Source organism: Mustela nigripes, chromosome 12 (assembly GCF_022355385.1).
Source record: "Mustela nigripes isolate SB6536 chromosome 12, MUSNIG.SB6536, whole genome shotgun sequence".
Lineage (NCBI taxonomy): Eukaryota > Metazoa > Chordata > Mammalia > Carnivora > Mustelidae > Mustela > Mustela nigripes.
The window spans coordinates 132,496,580-132,519,238 of NC_081568.1; the positions used below are offsets into that span (position 1 = coordinate 132,496,580).

Consider the following 22,659-nt stretch of genomic DNA (forward strand, 5'->3'; position numbering starts at 1 on the left):
ATCTCACTACAGTCTCTCTCCCTTCGTTGCATTAGGGTTATCAGGCAAAAAGCCAATTAACAACCTCTGCTTTATTTCTGTGGTAATCATTAGTCAACTCCAAAATTTCAGCGTAAAATTCCAACTCCTACCCCAGGTACAAAGCCTCATAAGATTTGCTCCTACCTGTCTCTTCTGCTGCATCTTATGCCATTCTGCACTCCACAGGCTGCTCCAGCCACACAGGCTGCTTCTCAGCACCCGAAATGTGACTAGTTTGAACTGAAACGTGCTGGAAGTATAAAATACACGCCGGACTTTTAAGCAAAATAGATCATTAACATATATCATTAATCATTAATGATTTTGCAATTTTGCATTGATTAATACTAAGTTACTACTGTAATTAATTTTTTTTTTAACTTTTGGGGTGGCATTTCAAACACTTAAAATGGAATTCGTGGTCCGCACTATGTTTCTGTGGAACAGCCTGCTCCGCCACATAACCTCCTTTTGTTTCCTCCTTGGCACTCAGGCCATCTGGACCTACGTTGTCATGTCACCTGTTTAAGTGCCTTTCCCGCCCAACTTAGAACTCGTAAGCCGGGACCCCTGCCCGTCTCATTCACACCCGGTTCCCAGGCATTGAGGTCAGAGCCTGAAGCTAGGAAGGGCTCTACAAATCATGTTCTTTGAATGAAGGACCCGACTCTTCCTCAGCCGGAGACTGAAGAACACGAGGTCTGAAGTCCTCTGCGCTACACCCGCCGCTTCGCGCGGACCCCACTCTCCCGACCCTGGGAGAGGGGTGGATACCGGAGAAAACCTGCCTGGGCGAAAGCACTGGTCGCACAACGCAAAGCGGAAAAAAGGACCCCTCGCCCCTCTGTCCTCTTTCCTTCCCCCCCCCCCCCGCCCCGTCCCGCGACCAATCACGGCGCATTTCGCCCTCGCGCCACACGGCGGCGTCTCGCGAGGGCGCGGCGGCCAGTGGTACAGTCCGTCCTCCCCGCGCTCCCCCAGACAGTGGGCCCTTCCAGTCGTAGAAAAGCATTCTGGGAGGGGCGTGTGGCCTTTCTTGCTTCTGCGCTGGGCTGGGAGGAAGGGTTCTGCGCCTTCCGTGATGGCGGGGCTTTCGGTGTGCGCGGCTCCTTGGCCTCCGACGCGCCCGGGCGCCGGGCAGAGACGCGCGGCAGCCTTGAGGGTGATGAGACGTCTTTCGCACCCGGGCCGGTGCCCCGAGGTTCCCGTGCCCTGAGTTCGTGGAGGGCGGAGGGCAGCGGCCTGGGCTCGGCCACGTTGCCGGTGGACGGCAGGAGGCACCCTAGGCGGCCCTCAGGCTGCCTGCCCACGCCAGGAAATGGGAGCTGGGTGGGTTTGAGTGCATTTGAGTTTCTTGGTCATCGACTTTTTGCCGGGGAGGTTTCCGTATAAGCAGGGAATTCTTGGGTTGAAAGAGAGGCCTCACCATAAGTAGGCATGTGTGCCTACCGCATCACAGCTGAGATCGAGTCTACGTAGGAGTAAAGTGCCATTTAAGATTTAGATCTCGATAATTGTTTCAAGATGCGGAACTCGGCGAATGAGTGTCATCGACTTCGCAGGTGAGTTTGCATGTTCGTGCAAGAAAAACCGGTTGCCTCGCAGCTTTAGTGTTTTAACCACAAAACATTTTAAATTGCAGTTCTTGTTACCTGGTTTGGGGTTTGAATTGTCAAGGAAAATCTACAGCTGGAATTAAGCCCTTTTCCAGCGCTAACCCACAGAACAGATCATGGGGTCAGCAGCTTTGTGCCATAGAACAGTCCTTGCGCAGTTTCCTTGTAGCCTTTGTGTTGCCCGTTCACTTTTGGAAACTAGTGAATGTGGTGTCAAAAAAGGCATAAACTAAACACTTTGCAGCCTTTTCCTGCCCTTGAATTTGGTATCTTTGGTGTAGGAGCTGCGGAAGTAACAGTTGTTGCATTTGCCTTAGTTTACCTATGTGATCTTGAGTCTGCCAACATAAAGTGTGTATAGTTTTTCTTAACTTTTTAAATTTTGTGCAGGTGAAAGCTGGATGCTTGAAGTAAAGACTGCTGCTAGCTGAACACTGGGAGCACAAAGGTGATATAAGGTAAGGTGATGCTACCTTGTAGTTCTGTCGTAAAGGGGTTACTCCTAATGCAAATTTTACCTTTCCAGATTGGGCTGCCTTTTCTAGTGGGTGTTAGATTAAATTACTGTTAGTACTGCAACATCTGTAGTTAACAAGGTGAAATTAACAGCAAATAGGGTAGCCTGTTCCTAGCTTACTTTTTTAATTTTAAGATCACATGTCTGTGTGTAGCACCTACATTTCAAACACTTAGTCAAATCTCAGGTATGTTTTATGTGGACATTTAAAGCTGAGTCCAGACCTGCATGACTTAATGGAATTCAGAGGAGTATGGACTGTTAAATTAATCTATGATACCTGTGAATATTTGCTTGTCAAATTGAGTGCTTTATTTTGTTTTTTTAGGATATCCTTGATGAGGAATTCAAAAACATCATAAGAAATCTTGACAAGAGTTGCTTGGATCATTTAAAACTCCCAGGAGCCTGAGGGGCACTAAAATTGGTGCTCTTGGACAGTCTATAAATAAACACACCTAAAACAGTAGGGCTACAAATAAATATTTCATTGTGCTTCTTGAAGGTTTGTGTATTAACTACTAGCAAATAGCACTTTTCACTGAAAAATCAAGGGAAAGGGAGGGTTTCTCCTTCCCCAACAACTTCAAAATGATGAAATCTCAGTGTTTCTAGGTCACAGGTGTGTTTTCCATGGTCACTGCATTTTTATTTTTACTAGATGTCAGCATATCCTCTGCCTTCACTTTGCAGGAAAGAACAAATAGTCTGAACATCAAAAAATTTATTGAACTTTTCAGTAATGTACTAAGAAGTGGGGACACAAGAGTGAGCAAAACAGTTCCTCCTTTGGAAGCTTAGAGTTGAATGGCAGAAATGTCATCACAGATATAAAACTTTGTGAGACAAGTCTCATGCATGAGTTGACCAAGACAAACCTGAGAAAGCAGTCGAGTCTAAGGGTAGGTGTCATTTTTGCAAGGCAAAGTTGGGGATGGTGTGTGCAGAGGTCTTGGGCTAGAAAAGGTACAAACTGGTCATAGTTGTAGTTACTTTCCCTCTTAAATGCCCTGATTCAGGCAAGTGCTTAATGAGGCTTAAAAGGTGGCTGTTTGCTGAGCCTGGGGTACTACAAAATGAGCCTGAACAACAGGTAAGAGACCAGACCATTTACGGCTGTTTATAGCAAGGAGAAATCCAGGATACTTAATATGTCAGAAAAAGGATGCAGTTGTCTAGGCAAGAGACAACTACCTTGGACCAGTGTGGTAAAAATTTGTGGAGATTAAGCTGTAGAGGGCAAAGCTCACAGGAGTTGGTAATAGGGGAGGTGTCTATAACGATTGCTAGTTGTGTCTTGCACATTCACAATGTAATGGTCCTAAATCCAGCTAGAGAGCAGCATTTTTAACTAGTTGAATTGGGATTGCCTTGGAGACCTCTAAGTGGCCTTCTGGCAGAACACTGGTCTATAGACTTAAGCTACAGGAATAAGCTTTAAGGCTGTGGGCATAAATGACATCCACTTACAGGGGAGGGCTGAGATAGGAGTGAGAACTAACTGGCGAGGTAGAACAGCATCTGACTGGAGCAGTAAAGGATGGTCAGAAACATAGCAACAAATACTGCACTAAAAATGTTGTGGGGCAAACCATCAAAATTTGGTACACAGTAGTAGTGAGGTCTGTAGTGGAGCAGTTTAAATCACGATTTAGGAGATGGATTGAGGACACAGGCTACAGATAACCCTTTAAAGAAACTGGGAGAGAGAGAGATCGCTAGGGAGGGAACTGCGGTAGTGAAAGTTGGCTGGCTTTTTTTTAGGTGGTTGAGTTAACAGTTTAAAACCAAGTTGCAAGGATCTGGCTGACAGGAGTAAGTTGACAGATAAGGCTGAAGGAGATTGGGCTCCAAACCACATAGACAGGGACAGGAGTACTGTTGATAGTAACTGGAGAAGTTTGGGGGAGGGAGAATGTGAGATGTCCTGCATGAATATTTGTTTTCCCTGTAATAGTCACCCTCAAATGAATTCATCTTTGAGGGCAGTTAGGTAGCTAGGCAAGATGGAAGGACCATTTGCATTTGAGGGTTATGAATTTATAATTGAGGTCAACTGAAATCCACAGTCTTTTCTGAAAACACAAGGACACTAGAAGTTAAAAGCAACACTTAACAAAAACCTTTTTACACTTGTAAATAACCAGCGGAACTTAATGCCATAAAATACAGTATTACAAAGAACATATTTATATTAATAAAAACATCTGCAGTCTGAAAGTGATGTCTCAGTCTTCATAAATCTGTGCACAGGCTGAGATCCACCTAGAGTTGGGAAGAATCTTTTCCTCCACTTGGTGTGCTATTGCATAGCTAGGCAGCTGCACACTAGGATTCCCAAGCTTTGATTGGAAGCATCTGGTCTTGGTCATGGACACAAGATACCTGGAGTCTCCGGGAAGAAAAATAGGGCATCAAGTGAATGAGTTTTCACAAGACTATTCCAGTTACCAAATAAAAAGGCCCTTCAGCACAAATACGCTGTTAAACCTTTAAAAGATGCAACAGGTTCAATTTTTTTTTTTTCTTAAACACTTGCAGGTCCAACCTACTTGAATAATTAACAATTCACAGTTTCAAAGTAAAGGTGGCACATACCCCTTCCCACCCCCATTCCCAGGCCCTTCTTCCTTGGCATCAAGTCTCTATCTTAAGGCGTGAAGCTTGGACAGTTTTTACTGTTTTTGCCATGTGTTTTCCAGCCAAATTGCTTGTAGATGCCTCAGATTTTTCTTCAATCAGGCTATCTTTAGATCCATTTCTTCTCTAGAAAAAAAATATATTCAAAAGATAAGATTCAGAGAAAATTGAAATCAGTTTTATTAATACATCAGAAATTAAGGCCTCAAACCACAAAATACTTAAGCTTCATAATATCAAAAGCTGTTCAACAAATATTTGTTATAACATGATTAAATCGTAAATGTAGAGTTAAATCATAGTAACATGCGTAAGACACTTTATGCATGAAAATTAGTCCTCGGTTATGCCAGTTGTCATTTTTGTGCCATCCCTAAACTAAAATCCAAGATCATTTTAGAGTGAGACATCTGTCTGAAATGGAAGAATTCTAGATAAATCAAAGGACCCTCCAGTGAGTCTGTGCAGGGGAATGGAGAACTAATACAGGAACTGGAAAAGGCACAGGGAGGTTACCCAAAACAGCACTACCATGTAAATTAGTCTACCACTAAACCTGTCCCCTCCGCCTTCATATTTAAGGACATAAAGGGAATCAGTCCATCATCCATCCCGCTTTAACCAGCTTTCTGTGAGGTGAGGTATAGGCAGGCCATGCCACTCCGACTTGTGCACCCTGGCCGAACTAGGACATGCAGCTTTTCTGCTTCCCTGGCTCACTAAGTCCATTCTCCACATGGCAGCCAGATCAATGGTTTCCTTTTGGCACTTGGAATAAAATCCAGACTTTTTTCCATGGTATCTAAAGCCCTGTGTTATCTGCCCCCACCCCCACCGTGCTCAGACCACATGGGGCTTTCAGCTCAAACAGGCCCTTTACGACTTTTCCCCTGCAAGGTTTCAGCTTTATACCTTGGTTTCTGAGATGGCTTTCTTGGACCACTCATCTCTGTAAAGTGAGGTCACCTGTAGATTTTCTAACTCAGCCCTTTGTTTCTTCATAATGCTTAACTAGTTTTTAAATTTTGCCTGTTTCCTTTTATGTGTTACCTGTCTAGGCCAGGAGTCAGCAAACATTTTTCTGTGAAGGGCCAGACTGTAGACTCTTATCTGTTTGTTGTTAGGTCGCCCCCCCCAAACACCCCCTTCTTTAGAACAACCCTTTAAAAATGGAAAAGCCATTATTAGCTCCTGGTCTGTACAAAAACGGACCAGATTTAGCCTATAAGACTGGTCTGCTGACTACCCAACCAGTGCCTGTCTCATTACATGTGCTCATTAGATGTTTGTTGAATTGAAAGTCAAAGGTGTCACAGAGACAAGCTTAGAATCAGAGCCACTGGTCAGAAGATGCATGGGAGTTCTTGTGCGCAGCGAAGTGAGGGCCACTATTCAGTATGCCTAAGTTTGAGATTCCTAAGTGATGGTGATGAGGGAATCTAGTTGGAAAAGCAAAACTGCAATAAAGTAAGATTCTTATTTGTACTGAATCCAACTTTGAAGTTTTAAGACAAAAAGTTCTGAGAAACTGCTTATTTATCTTCGCAGTAACCCTAACATGTTATTATCCACACTGCACAAAAATCGAAGTTTAGAAGTTAAAGTTTGTCCAAAGTCACACAAGTGCTGTGTGGAGACAAGGAGACACAAATGTAGGTCAGTCTGAATGCAAAGCCTAAACTAATCTTGAATATAAATTTTTAAAACTATGATTGACTTGAAACAAATTGCGCAACCTGTTAGCTCTCCTTGATCTATCTAATCAAAAATGAGGCAGATTTTGGTGGAAGTTGTGATTAAGTACCCAGCTCTCCATTCTGGACTGAGGCATTCACTCGCCCACCTGCTGGAAGTACTAGCTGCCATACAGCTTAAAAACGGAGCCCTTCCCCACAGGCTCCCCTTAGCTGAAGGCAGTCCCTTCCCCAGGGCACCCATTATTGAAGTGACTTGCTCCATGGTGAATGTGAGAGCTTTGCATCCAGAGGGGAGGGACGGGATGGACCATCTCAGATCTAGAGCTCCGTGTGGAATCAGCTGATGCTTTATTGGGAGTACACCACACACTTCTACTCTTGCCTTTCACTTCCCAAGTGTTGATCTTAAGAGTGCTTTCCAATAAACTTCCTCCTTGTAAACCTTGATCTCATAGTCCCAAGTCTTAAGCCCAACTTAAATGAGCACAGGCTTTTCTGTCCCTGCTCACATCAATGGCAAAAATGAATCAGAAAGGGCAGCATATGACAAGTACCGCTGGAGTCCATTTTCTTAGGTCATCTGTCAACTCCCTGAGTTTACATACAAAACTATGTATGTGCTTGTATGCATTTTTATGGGTGAGAAACAGCAGTTATAATTGCTTTCCAGGATCTTTTACAAACTGAAAACCACAGCACTGTGAACAGTGGGCTGACACTGGTCCATTATAAACATCAACTTTGTTCTTAGAGTGATGGTTTAACCAGATATAAATCCATCTAATGATCTTAACCTACTTTTTTCTCTCTTCCTTAGCATGAGAGACAGTGTTAAACACCTTGCTGCAGTATGTTTGGGACAGTGGTCTCGATAGATTCACCTAATGCAACTGAGTACTAAATCCATTTTGTTAAGGCAGCTAGATGCTCTATTAATGTCCTTGAATTCCCTTGTAACCACTTTTTTTTTTTTTAAACATTCCCAGGACAAAAGTAATTCTCTTTGATGGAGAAAACAGAAATAAAATAGGACTTGAGTAATTTCCCTGTTTGCCATCAGTTAACAATAGAAATCTGCCCACTGTAAGTCTATCACTTTCTCCTTGCTTCTCCAGGTCAAAAAAGTATCTAAATGAGTGAAGCCATTGTTTCTTTATTCTGGCTCCAAACAATCTTACCATCTTTGTTATCTTTGGCTTTGCTCCAGGTATCAGACCATTTGAGACCTTACACTAGCTCTAGCTCTCACCTCTAAAGTAACTCTTCCCACATTGTGCCTTGCTTGAATCATGTCACCCTTCTTCCTTCTTCCACACTTTATATAACTTCTTTTAAAATTATGGAATCTCAGAGTCAAGTTAGAGATTCACTGCCCTATTTCCCCAAAAGAACTTTCAGAAAAGTGCTTCTCAAAAACTGTCATCAGTACCGATACCTTAAAACTTTATTACCAACCTGATGAACCGTGGAGCCACCAGAACCCTGAGCATCTGAAGAACGGGTCACAGGAAGTGGAGGTACAAGATCCGTTTTTGAACTGCAGAGAATTTGTTTTAGAATTAAGGATCAAGACAGTACCTAGAATCACAACTTGAGCTGGAAGAGGATTACAGGATAGAAAGCGTGTTTTATATACCTTCATATTCCTAACAGTGCCTACACAATGCTTCACACAGAGAGGTGTTTAATAAATGTTTTTGAATTAAGTTGAGCAGGTGAAGTAACTTGCTAAAAATCGAAGCAAATAAATAGAGGAACCAAGAATAAAACAGGTGTGGTTCCCATGCACTTTTGTTACGTGACATGTATAAATGGCTTTTTGATTTGTTTCCAGAGGAGCATTTATTGTCCATTTATCCTTTTTTCTATATACCTATGGAGCTATAAATAGCCAGGATCTACAATTTACAAACAAAACAAAAAATAAACAAAACCTGGCTTACACCTCTCTCTGCTGGATTAGTCTATCTCCCAATTTATTGTTTACTAAAATTCTGAGCCTTAATTCAGAGTTCAATGATTAACATTCCTAACCAGTAATACCAAGTACATGATGATTAATTATTTCATTAACGTATTTATTTAAAATAGAGCACCTATTGTGACCACAGTGTGAATGAGATACGGCCACTTAACCCAAAAGAAAAACTAAATGCAAAGAAATGACTGCAACATATATTTGCTGTAGTAAAAGAAAATGTCATCAAATCAGAAAGAAACTTATACCACTTCTCTCAAATAAGAATGTATCATTCATAACAGAATAGTAAATACATTTTTCTTCTTCTGAAAGTTTCGTGCAGGGGCACCTGGGTGGCTCAGTCAGTTAAAGGACTGCCTTTGGCTCAGGGAATGATCCCAGGGTCCTGGCATGGAGTCCCACATCAGGCTCCCTGCTCTGTGGGGAACCTGCTTCTCCCTCTCTCTCTGCCATTCCCCCAACTTGTTCTCTCTGTCTCACTCTCTCTCTCTCCCCCATCAACTGAATAAATAAAAACCTTTAAAAAAAATAAAAGCTTTAGTGCATAGCTCGGAGGTGGCATGATTTAGCCAAAGTATAGTCTAGATCTGTGCTACCCTGTGTGGTTGCCACTAGCCATACAGAGCTATTTAAATTAATTAACATTAATTAATTAAATTTTCAGTTTCTTAGTTACACTAGATAGAATAATCAAATAATAACCACACATACAGACCATTCCCATCATTGCAGAAAGTCCCATTATATTATCTGCTCTGGATCTGAAGCCATGAAGGGGATTACGTACTCAAGCTTGCCTACTTACTTCACCTCCGAGAGAACAGATCGCTCTCCATCTGAACACTGGGACCGGCGATACTGGCGGTAACTTCGAGGCGAATGGGAATGCCTGATGCGGATTGGGTCACCTTGAGTCCTGAACAAGCAACCAAAAATGTGGAAACCAGAAGTCAGAAGAGAATAATTTGGAATTTTTCCTTAATATGGAATGAGACTTTGAGAGTTTAAAAAGGACTTGATCCCTCTGAGCCTGGAAAACCTAAGTGGCTTAACTTTCACAAGCTAACAACAGAAAACTGCTCCTTTGACCATACATGAAAATGCCACTCTAGTATTTGTATGGACATGGGTGATTTTATATATATATAGAGAGAGAGAATCTTCTAAGTGAAAAAACTGTAATGAAACCATTCCCTGTTGCATTTTTTCCAAAAGTGTGGAAGAAGAAAATCTACCATGCAGACAAAATGGCATTCCACCAGAAAAAGTTGGCCCTTGTCCTAGCTACTAATTAGCCTGTCATTAATAATTCAGTCTTTAGCCTAAAGATAAGGAGAGATGGGTGGGGGCAGTTGGTGAGGGTGTGTACAAACCTGCTGTTCAACCAGAGAGAGGAAGCAAGTATAAACGGGTTACAGAGGGACATAAAGCCATGAAGTAGAATCCCACTTCCTCTTAATTGTAGCAGGATAGAAAACAGTAAAGAAGTCATCTTCTGCTGCATTCTAAACTGAATGATTAGGGAGTCCTGTTAGGCTTCCATGAAGCATGTTCCATGTGCTAGTCTATGACAGGGATTGGATGGGGCTTACAGGACAGGATTTGTAGCCAGCATCATTCTTTGGGCATTAAAGTAATGAGTAAGAAGAAGCATTGTTACCAGTTAATGAATATCTCAAAGAATTTTTATTTTAAAACTGACATTAAGCATTAAAAGCCCCTTGCTAGCTATCACATACAAACAGGCAGTTAACAGAAGATGACAGTGATTGTAGGACAGAATAACAATTAGCTTTAATACACCCTTTTCTACCTCTCCCTAAAGTTTTAATTTTAGTTAAAATGCAAAGACAAAGCACTTCATGGAACACCACTGACGAGTAAGAACGTACTATTACTTATAAGTATTAATAAAACATTTATCAAAAGATTTTCAAAGACATACGTACTCTACTTTAGTATATGGAATCTCTTTTAATTGTTCTTCAGACAATCCAGAGGGATCCACAAGTTCCTTTCTAGAAGGGAATGTGCAAGAAAATAAAAGTTACGATGCTGATATAAATACTAATACCTTTCACAATCGGCCGATGGGTTTTCCCTTCCTAATCTTATCCCTAAATACAGTGTTAGTAAAACTAAGAGAAACATGAGCCAGGAACAAAGATTAAGAAACTAGAATGTATTCAAGGAAAAATGGGGTGGGGACCCTTTTCTCTAGCTCTTCTCCCTTTTTTCCAGTTTTTCTATAACCAGAATGTAGAGGACTCTCCACCCATCATCTCCCTACAAAAAATCTGCTTCTCTCCCCTGTAGTAGGCATCTTTTCCCCCTCTGAATCTGTTTTCCTTGGTATTTATTTGTAAACTATTGGCCAGTCTGAGGCCCATTTACAGGTAAGGCTAAGTGATCTAAAGAGAAGACTGCGGGAGAGGGGCTGCTGGCCTGGAAAGGCACCGCCATGGGAGGGCGCTGTTCCACATAATGATGACAACAAAGACCATGTGACAGGCCAGAGGCTGCCTCTTGCTGTCCTTGGTGGTCCTCGTAAATGCCTTAACAAGACACACATTTTAAAACAGTAAGAAAAAAAGCAGTACTTACTGAATATGCTTCCATAACTCTTCTTTTGCCTGAATATCAGGGCTCCTCCTATAAAGAGAGAACACACCACTCATCTTTGCAAACATGCTTCATCTGACAACCTCACAGCTAAGTTTAGCAGAGCAACATTTATAGTTTTCAGTCCAGGAAGTTACTTGCCAGCAGGGATGGGACAAGGAAAGACTGGGCATGGAGAGCCAATGTGGGGTAGTATAAAGGCACCAGATAATTTATCTGCTAGCAGTACTGAAGAAAAAAATCACAGAACCACCAGCCACAACCAGGCAGGGCTTTTTCTGAAGAAGGAGCTTAGATGTTTAGGAGGAAATCCACACACCCTCCAGTGGTGATCTGTTCCTGGTCCTTCCAGCTATTTCTGAGTAAAGGCAAAGAACTCATCCTGATTCTATTAATATGAAAGATTCCCAACAGGACCTGTGATTACCTAGTGGAAGCAGCAAGCAGAGGGAAAAGGAAATGGTGGGACAGCTCAGGCCAGCAGACTGTACCAGTGACCCACATTTCCTCTTACATCTGATATTGTGTTTCTGGGTCATAGCGTGGGCCCAGAAATGCTGGGACATATGTGTGGTTTGCGCTGTCACCCTCTATATGCCCCCTCTCTATCCCTATCTACATAGCCCACAAATCTCTTCTCCAAAAGCTACTTGAGTAGAAATTATACCACTACTTTTAATTTCCTAGAATGAGAAATTTGAAGTCAGCATTCACGAGTTCACCCTCCCCATAATAGCAGTGAATACTAGAAATCTGTTATCACTGCAACTGCTGCCACAGAATGACTTTCTTTCCTAGTGGGAAAATGACAAGCTTTTATTCCTCCTTTCAGCAGAACCAAGGCCTAATAAAGTCCCAAAGAAAGGACCCAAACCCTAACAATTAAAAGGCCTGGAGGTCTGCAAAGCCCCTGCAATGCTCTGTCCTGTGGAATTTTACATTCATAATCTGTATCAACATTTTGGGCTCAATATCACTTTCAACACATGATACTATCATTGCTTTCATTTTTCTTAGTTAATGAGGCACCACTGAAGCATTCTGGTAGGGCTTTCCAAGCGCACAGAATACAATAAGCTACTTTCTAGCAATTAAATTGACTAAGTGTCCCCCTCTACACTTTGTGTGTGTGGGGGGGAACTGTAAATATCTTTTAATCAACTCAAAAGGAATCAAAACACAGAAGATAAGGGGAGGGGATAAAGCCTTGGTCTCAAACATAAAACGTGATATTGTTAAATGTTGATGTTGTTATATAATAAAATTATACGCTTAAAAAAATCTTAAGAAATGCTTCTTTGGAAGGATTTTCTGCAAGAAATCTTCCTTTCCTACATTTGACTGGTGTGGTTCACTAGACAATATCTTAACCCATTAAAAGATACTGCCAGAGAAGGTGTGAATATTAAAAAGCACTAAGCTATTTACTGCTTAAAATAAGGAAGGATAGTTCTGTTTTAACTATATACCAGCATCTTGTCACAGAAGGTCACCCAATAGTTTAAAGTATTACATCTTATCTAGGTTAGCGGGCCATTATATTGATAATCATTCTTATGTCTGGAAGATGCAATAGTGTGGCTACCTTTGAGCTGAGCCAGGTTCCTACATTTTGGGTCAGATAATTCTTTGCTACAGAGGGTTGTCCTGTGCATGGTAGAAGGATGAGTAGCACCTATGGCCTCCACCCACGATGCTACTAATACCTCGCCAGGGTGAGAAGCAAAAATGTCTCCAGATCTTGGCAGATGTTGCACAGGGGGCAAAACCGCCCCCACATATGAAATGACTGGTCAAAGGTATGACCTGAAAGTAAAGTGGCTCTGGTTGGGAGGACTAACTGTGAGGCCAGCTCCCTGCAGAGATCCATTATATGGATATGGAAACAGTGCTGGAAAGAATGACAGCAAGGCGGAAACTAAATCTTAAGAGAATGAGGGAAGAGGCCCAGGGCACAGTTGCTGAGCTACAGTAAGTGGTGTAATTTTGATGGCATGAGATTCAAACCTGAATGCTTTGAGGAAGAAGAGAGAGAGAATGAAAAAAGCAATGAGGGGCAAGTAGGATGTGCCTGTCCCCCATGATCGCCACACCAGGCTAGTGATGAGAGATGGTGAATATCAACAATATACAAAAAACTTGATAACACTGGATATTTCTGAGTGTTGGAATTGCAGGTAATTTTACTTTCTTATTTATACTTAACCTATCTTTTCTTATTTATCTTTAGCCAAGAGAATTTCTAACCTTGGTTATTAGAAAAGAAAAAAAATGTATTTTCATGTTTTAAAAAATTACTATCGTTGCAATTCCGCAGGCAATTCCTTTCATTCCCATCTTGTAAGAATTAGCAGAAATGTTATCTTAACCCAGATGGGAACATTAGTCCTTCTAGCCATAAATAATGATCCTAAAAATTCAGAAATTTAGTCTATATGTTTCAGTTCTGTAGCATCTTTAATACTCATATATTTAAGGAAACTAAGTTCTGAAATGGCCAGCAATTTCAAGCAGCTTTAGGGTAGGAAGAAGTCTTGAAGCTAAAGAAACAAACAAAAAAACCCACAAAAAACAAACAACAACAACAACAACAAAAACCCTAATTTCCTCCAATTGCTAGACCACCTGTGATTTAACAGAAGTAAACACAGTCAACATGCTAACGAGGAATGTATTATTTTCATGCTTTCATCTGCACACATTTAATCAATAATTTAGGATGAATTCAGGATCTGCAGCTCAACATCATTTTACGGATTTAGAAAGCTGTGGGATTTTGACAGCCATTTTTCTTAATTAAAAGACCCTTACTTATGCAGATGTTTTACTTGAACTCTCCAAGTTCCTAAGGAAATGTTCTATTTCTATAAAAAAAGACACATGAAGTCTAATATTAGTCGAGTATTTCTCAAAAAAAAAAACTTCCCTCATTCACACCTTATACCAATAGTCCAATTTAAATATTCATTTCTCAGAGAAACTTGTTGGATGAGGCATCATTTAGAATCATTTCCCTTTCTTCCAAAACCCTAAAATAAGAACACTACTTCATAAATCTACAAAGGGTTTTTGTTTGTAAGATTTATTTATTTATTTGAGAGAGAGACAGCATACAAATGGTGGGAAGTGCAGAGGGAGAGAGTCTTTCAAGCAGACTCCCCAATGAGTACGGAGCCTCATGCGGGCTTAATCCCATGACCCACGAGATCACAGCCTAAGCTAAAACCAAGGGTCAGACACTTAGCCAACTGAGCCACCCAGGCGACTGTACAAAGGGTTTAAACCCTATCAGTGGAGGTAGTCTTCTACATCATCCTAATCTCCCAATTATATTAGCTAGAAAACATTATCTATTTACTCCATATGGTCCAATACACTATATTTTGTATACTATATTATACTAAAAAAATAAAATAAATGTGGTAGCATTTGACTTATTATTGAGATCTTACTACCAAATACTGCTCTAAAAGGAAATTTAGAGTTGAAGATATATTACTAAGAAAACTGTAAGTTTATAAAACATTTTTATTTAAGAAAATTCAAAGCCCTTAACAAATGCATCAGTAATTCCTCATCATAATTCTGAGTAGTCAGAAGAGACATGATGAAGAGATAGCATATCTTCCCCTCCTTCCCTCTTTCCTCCCCTCCATGTCAGAATTAAAGAAGGATTAGGAAGCCACAGAGCCCAGCAACCTAGCTGCTGAAGATCATTCAGTCACTTCCCAAACCTACATGCTCAATATTTAAGGCATCAGACTTCTGTGTGGTATTTAACTGGGAACATCACTTCACCCTGACAATCTCATCTGGGCATCATTTTTCAGTAAAATAGTGTGTCATTATTACCACCAGAGGGAGCCCGAGTCTTCTCACACACACAAGTTGAACCTACAAGAACTAATTGTTTTAGCTTCAATGCCTCTTCCAAATATTCCAATGAGTAAAGGTTTACTCACATAGAAAAGCAGTTTCATCAAAGTTTTCTAATAAGTAAACAAGAATGTGATACCAATATAGCTGCAAATGTACTAGAAAGAACTTAAGTTCTCCAAGACCTAGATGAGAGGCAATCAGATTATAGTGTAATGTGTTTTAGGAGAGAGGGGTATTATAGTTCATACTACAGTATGACTCTGGTATTTTTAATAAATACAGCTCCCTGGCTTTTCACTGGGAATTTTAAAAAATAGAATGAATGGAACATGCGTGAATAATGTATCATAGCATTCCAAGCTCCTAGCAGATATATCTCCATGTGATGATTTCTAGACAGTGCAGTAGGGATTTAAGACTATGGGAGTAATTGAGAGGTAAGTGGTTTACTCTATATCTAAAATTCCAAATATATGTGAAGAATAATTTTAATTACTTTCTCAGAGGCTATTCTAGTGGTGTTTCCATTTTTTTCTTAAAAGTAGTAGTGGTTCCTAAATTTGCATAGACCCAAATTCTTATCTTCATGTGAGGTAGCCCCATCCTACTCTTTTCATATCCCCCCTCCTCCTCCTCATCTCAAGGGGAAAAAAAAAGTCACTTCCTTACGGTTTTGTAGAGATTAACCAAGATCTGAAGAACTTACTAATTATAGTAACTGTAATTATAGATATAATGTCATAGGTACCTGAATTCAAGTATGACTTGAATTTTCAGCAAAACTGTGAGAATGGTACTAATGTTTGTACAGAGGACAGGGGGAGTTGATGGAGATTAGGCAGTAAGCTAACACTGGGAGGCCCAGAGTGCCAACAGAGGTCTGACCACAGCACCCAGCAGGTAACTTCCTGGTTTGTAATGTCATAGCTCAAATCAAAGAGGGCCCAATGTGTCGAAATGAGGTATTTCATCAACCTGCAGAGTTTTAACAGTTTTATCTAGTTGCCTACTTGACATTTCCATTTGACTACCCACTTGGTTTCTCAAACCTAACCAAACAAATAAATCTTGACACTCTTTCCCCACATATCTCCAGCTCATCTCGCCTGACCTCAGGAAAACCTCGACTACCCACTCCATCAGCCCCAAAGAAAAAATTCATCCAAAATACCTCTAACATTCCACATCCATCACCACTACTTCCAATATGTGTTTCCATTCACTTCTCTGTGTTTCTACCATCACCATCTTCCGAGCTAAAAACCACCTCACACTAGTCCACCACAGATTTCCAAAGGGTCTTCCTGTGGAGAAGTTCTTCTTTCTCAATCTGCTTTTTACCAAGGAGGCAGAGCAAATTCTGAATGAATTGCTCTTCAAATAGACATTTTTTTCCCCTTCACTTATTTAATTGCACTTTGGCCCTATCAGTTACATACTTAATCAACCAAGTTCAGTTACAAAGTTAGCCAAATATTTGCTAAATCTTTTTTTTTTTTTTTAAGATTTTATTTATTTACTTGAGAGAGAGACAGTGAGAGAGAGCATGAAAGAGGAGAAGGTCAGAGAGAGAAGCAGACTCCCCATGGAGCTGGGAGTCCGATGCGGGACTCGATCCCGGGACTCCAGGATCATGACCTGAGCCGAAGGCAGTCGTCCAACCAACTGAGCCACCCAGGCGTCCCGCTAAATCTTTTTATGGTTTGCTTTAAAATTAAACTCCAGAACAGCAAACTCTTAATGGAGTTCTCTCATATTATTGCATTTTTCTGTGATAATCCTCTACCTGATCTGATATTTTTATCATGTAGCTAAGATTAAAGTTTAAATAAGATTTTAAGTTTAAAATACCATTATTTTCTGATATCAGTTGATCTAATCAAAGCAATACCCAATTTAAATGTATTTCTCTATCAGGGCATCTGGGTGGCTTAGTCAGTTAAGCCTCCAACTGGATCTCAGCTCAGGCCTTGATCTTAAGATCGTGAGTTCAAGAAAAAGAAAATAATTCTCCACCTCAAAACAGTATTCCTGAGCTTCTGCTTGTGATGACAATGCAGTAACTGGTATCAGATGAATGTTTCCTCCTCAAGATCTATAAAACATATACAAAGCAACTGTTTTTCAGACATTGGGCAACAGAGAAGATAAGTCTGTGATAGTTGAGGGGAGGGAAGCACAAGGCAAGCCCCCCACTGCTTCAGTGTTCTGCCTAGAGGCGCCTTCCCGATGTGGAAAAGGGAAAGTGGAGCTCAAGAAACAAGTCTCACAGCGCTAAGGGGGCAGAGATGAGAATGTAAGGCTACTTTTTTTTTAAGACACTATTTGTTATTTGAGAGAGACAGTGAGAGACTGAGCATGAGAGGGGAGAAGCTCAGAGGGAGAAGCAGACTCTCCATGGAGCTGGGAGCCCAATGTGGGACCGATCCCAGCACTCCGGGATCATGACCTGAGCCTAAGGCAGTTGCTTAACCAACTGAGCTACCCAGGCACCTGAGAATGTAAAGCTATTGATAAGGATGGAATGAATATACAGTGCACAACAAAATACAAAAGGGGGCTCCAGAAGTCTGTATGGGGTTTTCTGTAAGGTTGGCTGAGTATATTCACTGCACTTAATCTCTACATAAGCAGGGTAAGACTATGTGAGCCTAAGGGATGGCAGTGCTGCAAGGCTTCGAGCTGAATGGGGACACCAGAGAGTGGGAAGTGGTAGGGGACAGAGTTCTGATGCAGTTGCTGTTGGAGAAGCAATGCTGAGCACAGTGTGCAGTCAATTAAGACTCCAGAAAGGCCAGGCTTTAGGAATAAGGACCAAGCCTAAAGTAAAAAACACATCCTAGGGGCACCTGGGTGGCTCAGTGGGTTAAAGCCTCTGCCTTCAGCTCAGGTCATGATCCCAGGGTCCTGGGATTGAGCCCCACATCGGGCTCTCTGCTCAGCAGGGAGCCTGCTTCCTCCTCTCTCTCTGCCTGCCTCTCTGCCTACTTGTGATCTCTGTCAAATAAATAAATAAATAAAATCTTTAAAAACAACAACAACAACACATCCTAAGCTAATGACAAAGTCTAACAAGTCCCACCCTATGAAAGCATAAAACCAAGCATAAAAAGTAAGATCAAAAGTAGCCAACAACTGGGGCACCTGAGAGGCTGGGTCCCCTAAGTGGCCGACTTGATTTAGACTCAGGTCATGATCCTGCTGCCTTAGGCTCAGCTGAGTGTGGAGTCTCCTTGCCCCTCTCTCTCCCCCCTTGGACCTCCCCCCAGTCATAGACACACTCATGCCTGCCCAGCTCTCTCCCTAAAATAAATAATATCTTTAAAAAAAAAAGAAAATGAGTAGTCAACAATAATTTAGTTGCCTGCCAGAACAAAATTTGTCTCTTTAAAGAAAGACAGCATAATCCAAACCTCCTCCTAGATATTATCTAAAATTTTCAGCATATAATAAAAAATAAGTATATATGTAGAGAAATAAGAAAATATAGGGGCGCCTGGGTGGCTCAGTGGGTTAAGCCGCTGCCTTCGGCTCAGGTCATGATCTCAGGGTCCTGGGATCGAGTCCCGCATCGGGCTCTCTGCTCAGCAGGGAGCCTGCTTCCTCCTCTCTCTCTGCCTGCTTGTGATCTCTGTCTGTCAAATAAATAAATAAAATCTTTAAAAAAAAAAAAAAAAAGAAATAAGAAAATATAGCCATAATCTAAGAAATAATAAAAGCAGTCAATAGAAATAGGTTTTGAAAGTCACGGACATGGGAACTCACCAAAAATGGCTTTAAAACATTTTGTACAAATGTATATAACAATTTAAAGGAAAATATGGACATAATAAATTAACAGATGGGAAATCTCAACAAAGAAAGTAAAAGTATATAAAGAACAAAACTGAAATTCTAAACAGGAAAGTATAAAGTTCAGAGTGGCTCTAAGAGCAGATTGGACAACACAGGGGGGAAAAAGTTGATGAGGTTGAAAACATATCAACAGAAATGACCAAAATTTAAAAGGGGGGGGGGCACGAGGATTTTAAAAATGAACAGAACTTTGTTTGCTTGTGCGACAATACTAAATGGTCTAGCATACATACAACTAGATGCCCAAGAAAGAAGAAGACTGAATGGCTCAGAAAAAAAGAACTTGAACGATAGTGGCCAAAAATCTCTGAAATTTGGTGAAAAAAATCAAATTACAACAACATAAATGATAAATATGAAGAAAACCACATTTAGCTACTCCACGGTCATATAGATTAAAAACTAAAGATAATGGAAAAATCATAAAAGTAGCTAGCAGAAAAAAAAGACAAAGTCCAAACAGTGCCTATAGAATGAAGTCTGACTAATCAGAAATGACAGAAACCAGAACACAACCGAACCATCTCTTTTAAGTGGGAAGGAAAAACCTACCAAGTTGGAAGCCTACAGCTAGTGATATTATCTGTTACAAATCAGGGTTAAAATAAAGATATTTTCACAGAAAGCTGAGAGAATGTATCATGTGCAGACCGGTACTATAAGACATGCCAAAGGAAGAAAAACAATGTCAGATCTAGAGGAAGAAACAGAACACATTGATAATAGTAAGCAAGTGGGTAAACGTAGTCATTTTCTATTGTGGCTGTAGCCAATTGCCTCAAACTTAGTGGCTTAAAACAACACAAATTTCTTATCATACAGTTCTGTAGGTCATAAATCTGACTGAGATCTCACTGGACTAAAATCGAGGTGTTGACAGAGCTACATTACTTTCTGGAGGCTCTAGGGGAAAATCAACTTCCTTACCTCCTCCAACTTTAAAGGCTACCCCTATTCTTTAGCTCATGGTCCCTTCCTCCATCTTCAAAGCAAGCAAAGCAGATTAAATTCTTCTCAAACTGAATCATTCTCATTCCTTCTCCTGTTCTTTTTTCTACTTTTTAAGGACCCTGGGGTTACTTTGAGTATACTTGGATAACTTAGGAGACGATCTCTGGCAGAAGGTCAACTGATTAACAATCTTAATTCCCGCAGCATTAATTCCTCTTCGTCATCTAACATAAAATATTTACAAGTCTTGGAGACTAAGATATGGACACATCCAGGGAACTATTTTCTGTCTACTATAACAACTACAACTTTTTCCTTTTCTTGATTTCTTTTAAAAACTACCTCCTGTTTAAGCAGAGATAGTAACATTGTAACATGGGGCTACTAATAGGCAAAAATAAGATGCATGACAACTGCACAAAGGACAAAGAGAGGGGATAAAGGGATCTATAATTTTTTAAGACTTCTAAATTTTACATATTATGATATTAATCCTAAACACGCTGTGATAAATTAAGAAATCATACTGTAAGCCATCAAGAAACCACTCAAGAAAAAAATAATTAAAACTATAGGGAAGGTGTTAATTAAAAGTAAAACGGAGTACCAAAAACTATTCAATTAAAACAAAATATAATAGGAAAGGAAGAAAAGACCAACAAAAAACAGATACAGTAAAGAGGAAAATGAGCAAAATGCTACACTTAAACCACCAAATATTAATCATTACATGAAGTACAAATATACTAACATTCAATTTAAAAGGTAGAGATGGTCAGACTAGATTAAAAATAGAAAGCCCAACTGTATGCTGTCTACAGGAGATCACAAGATGGACTCTAAATAGAAAACTACACCTTGGCTAAATATGAAAGAATTAAAAATGATGTAACATGCAAACAATGAGCATTAAAAAGATGCCATGGATACACACACACACACACACACACACACACACACATACACACACAGGAGTTTGGGTATGTGTGTCTGTGCATGTAGCGGACACAGAGAAAGGAGTATTGTCAGCATAAAGAAGATATTTCATAATGATAAAAGGGTCAATTCATCAGGAAGGCAAAAAAATTGCAAATATGAAGCCTAATACCTGAGCTTCAAAATAACTTGAAGCAAAAACTGACAGAACCAAAGAGTACAAAGGACAAATCCGTAATCATTACTGGAAATTTTAACATCCCTCTCTCAATTACTGATTGAAGAGTAAACAAAGAAATTGGAAAAACACAGACCATCTGAACAACATTATCAGCTAACTAGATCTACTTGACATTTATAGACTACACCCAGTGCCTGAGAATACTCATTCTTTTCAAGTCCTCCAGATCATTCATCATGAAAGATCATATGCTAGGTCATAAAACAAGTCTCAATAAATTTCAAAGGAATCTCACAGATTCTTTTTTTAATCACAATGGAATTAAATTAGAAATCAATAATACTCATGAGATATCTAGAAAATCCTCTAATATTTGAAATTAACCAAAACACTACTAAAAAAAGTCTAGAGTCAAAGAAATCACAAAAAATTAAAAATGATTTTGAACCACATGATAATGAAAATATTTAGCAAAATATGTGAGATACAGTTTAAACTACAGGGCGTGGGGAATACTTGCAACTTTACACTTAAATTTAAAAGGGAGAAGAGTTTCATATCAGTGTTACCTTAAGAAGATGAAAAAAAACAAATAAAAAACAAAATGAATAGAAGCAAGTAATAAAGAGTGAAAATCAATGTAAAAGATGACAAAGAAAATCAATAAACCCCAAGTTAGTTCTCTGAAAAGATAGATTAAGGGAAAATTAAGAGAGAAAACAAATTATCAACATCAGGAGTAAAATAGGTGATATCACAACAGATGTTAAAAAGATACTAAATAATTATTATGAACAAATTTTTGCGAAAAGATAATTCAGACAAAATGAACAAACACTTTTTAAAGAATATTTAAACCTACACATAACAAGTAAAAATCAGAATGGCCCAATCAATCAATATGTGTTCAAGAAACCGAGATTGTAATTTGAAACTTTCCATAAAGAAAATTCCAGGCAGAGATGGTTTTACTGGTAAACTGTATCAAACATTCAAGGAAGGAATAATGCTATTTTTTTTTACATTCACTATTTCAGAAAATGGAGAAAAGGAGAACACTTGTCAAATTATTTTAAATGACCAGTAAAAAGCCTATTACCAAAACCTGACAAAGATACTACAAGAAAATTACAGACCAGTATTTCTCAACAAAATAATATTGAATAGAATCCAGCAATATATAGAAGGGATACTGCATCAGGACTTATCTCAGAAATGCAAGAATGTAACATTCAAAACTGAATCATTGTAATTCTCCCACTAACAGAATAAAGAAGAAAACCCACATACTGTCATCTCAGATGCAGAAAAAGCTTGTAACAAAATTCAAACTCATTCATGAGAAAAACTCTTACACTAGAAATAGAATGATCTTCTTCAATCTTACAGCTACCGCCATACCTAATATGACATATTGAATGTTTTCCCCTTAAGAAAGAGAACAGGCTAAGGAGGTCTCCGTTCCTACTACTTCTATGCAACACTGTAATTCACTATATTGGAAGACCCAAGATTAGAAATAAAGGAAAGCGGTCTGCGGTCTGAACAATAACACTGTAAATGTGAAAAAAATCCTAAGAATTAAAAAAAAAAAAAGCTTCCAGAGATACAAAATCAATTTAATAAGGCTGCAGGGTGGCAAGATACAATATTAACATAAAAAATACTCTGTTTCTATCTACTAACCAACAATTGGAAAATGACATTTTAAAAGTAGGGTTCAGTACCACTAAAAATATTAATCATTTAGGGGGCACCTGGGT

General features: G+C 39.7%; 1 protein-coding gene, 2 long non-coding RNA genes and 1 other non-coding gene across 6 annotated transcripts in view; 2 read left to right on the forward strand and 2 right to left on the reverse strand.

The window, feature by feature from the left end:
- Positions 1–868, reverse strand: part of LOC132028017 (uncharacterized) — a 130,632-nt gene extending 129,764 nt beyond the window's left edge. For all 3 annotated transcript variants that reach the window (XR_009407319.1, XR_009407320.1, XR_009407318.1), the window contains exons 1-2: positions 796–868; positions 166–271 (exon numbers count right to left, since the gene is read on the reverse strand). This is a non-coding gene — a long non-coding RNA (uncharacterized LOC132028017). The remainder of the gene's footprint in view (positions 1–165; positions 272–795) is intronic.
- A 172-nt stretch (positions 869–1,040) lies between these two features.
- LOC132028848 (uncharacterized) lies at positions 1,041–2,658 on the forward strand. Its single transcript, XR_009407567.1, has 3 exons — positions 1,041–1,583; positions 2,028–2,095; positions 2,483–2,658. It is a non-coding gene; the product is annotated as an uncharacterized LOC132028848 (long non-coding RNA).
- Positions 1,805–1,938, forward strand: LOC132029019 (small nucleolar RNA SNORA13). Its single transcript, XR_009407656.1, has one exon. It is a non-coding gene; the product is annotated as a small nucleolar RNA SNORA13 (small nucleolar RNA).
- A 205-nt stretch (positions 2,659–2,863) lies between the features above and the next one.
- EPB41L4A (erythrocyte membrane protein band 4.1 like 4A) overlaps positions 2,864–22,659 on the reverse strand; it is a 257,332-nt gene continuing 237,536 nt past the window's right edge. Inside the window, exons 20-24 of the mRNA XM_059418364.1 lie at positions 11,077–11,124; positions 10,422–10,490; positions 9,278–9,388; positions 7,947–8,028; positions 2,864–4,920 (exon numbers count right to left, since the gene is read on the reverse strand). Coding sequence (XP_059274347.1) covers positions 4,792–4,920; positions 7,947–8,028; positions 9,278–9,388; positions 10,422–10,490; positions 11,077–11,124 — 439 coding nt within the window. The 3' untranslated portion in view covers positions 2,864–4,791. The remainder of the gene's footprint in view (positions 4,921–7,946; positions 8,029–9,277; positions 9,389–10,421; positions 10,491–11,076; positions 11,125–22,659) is intronic.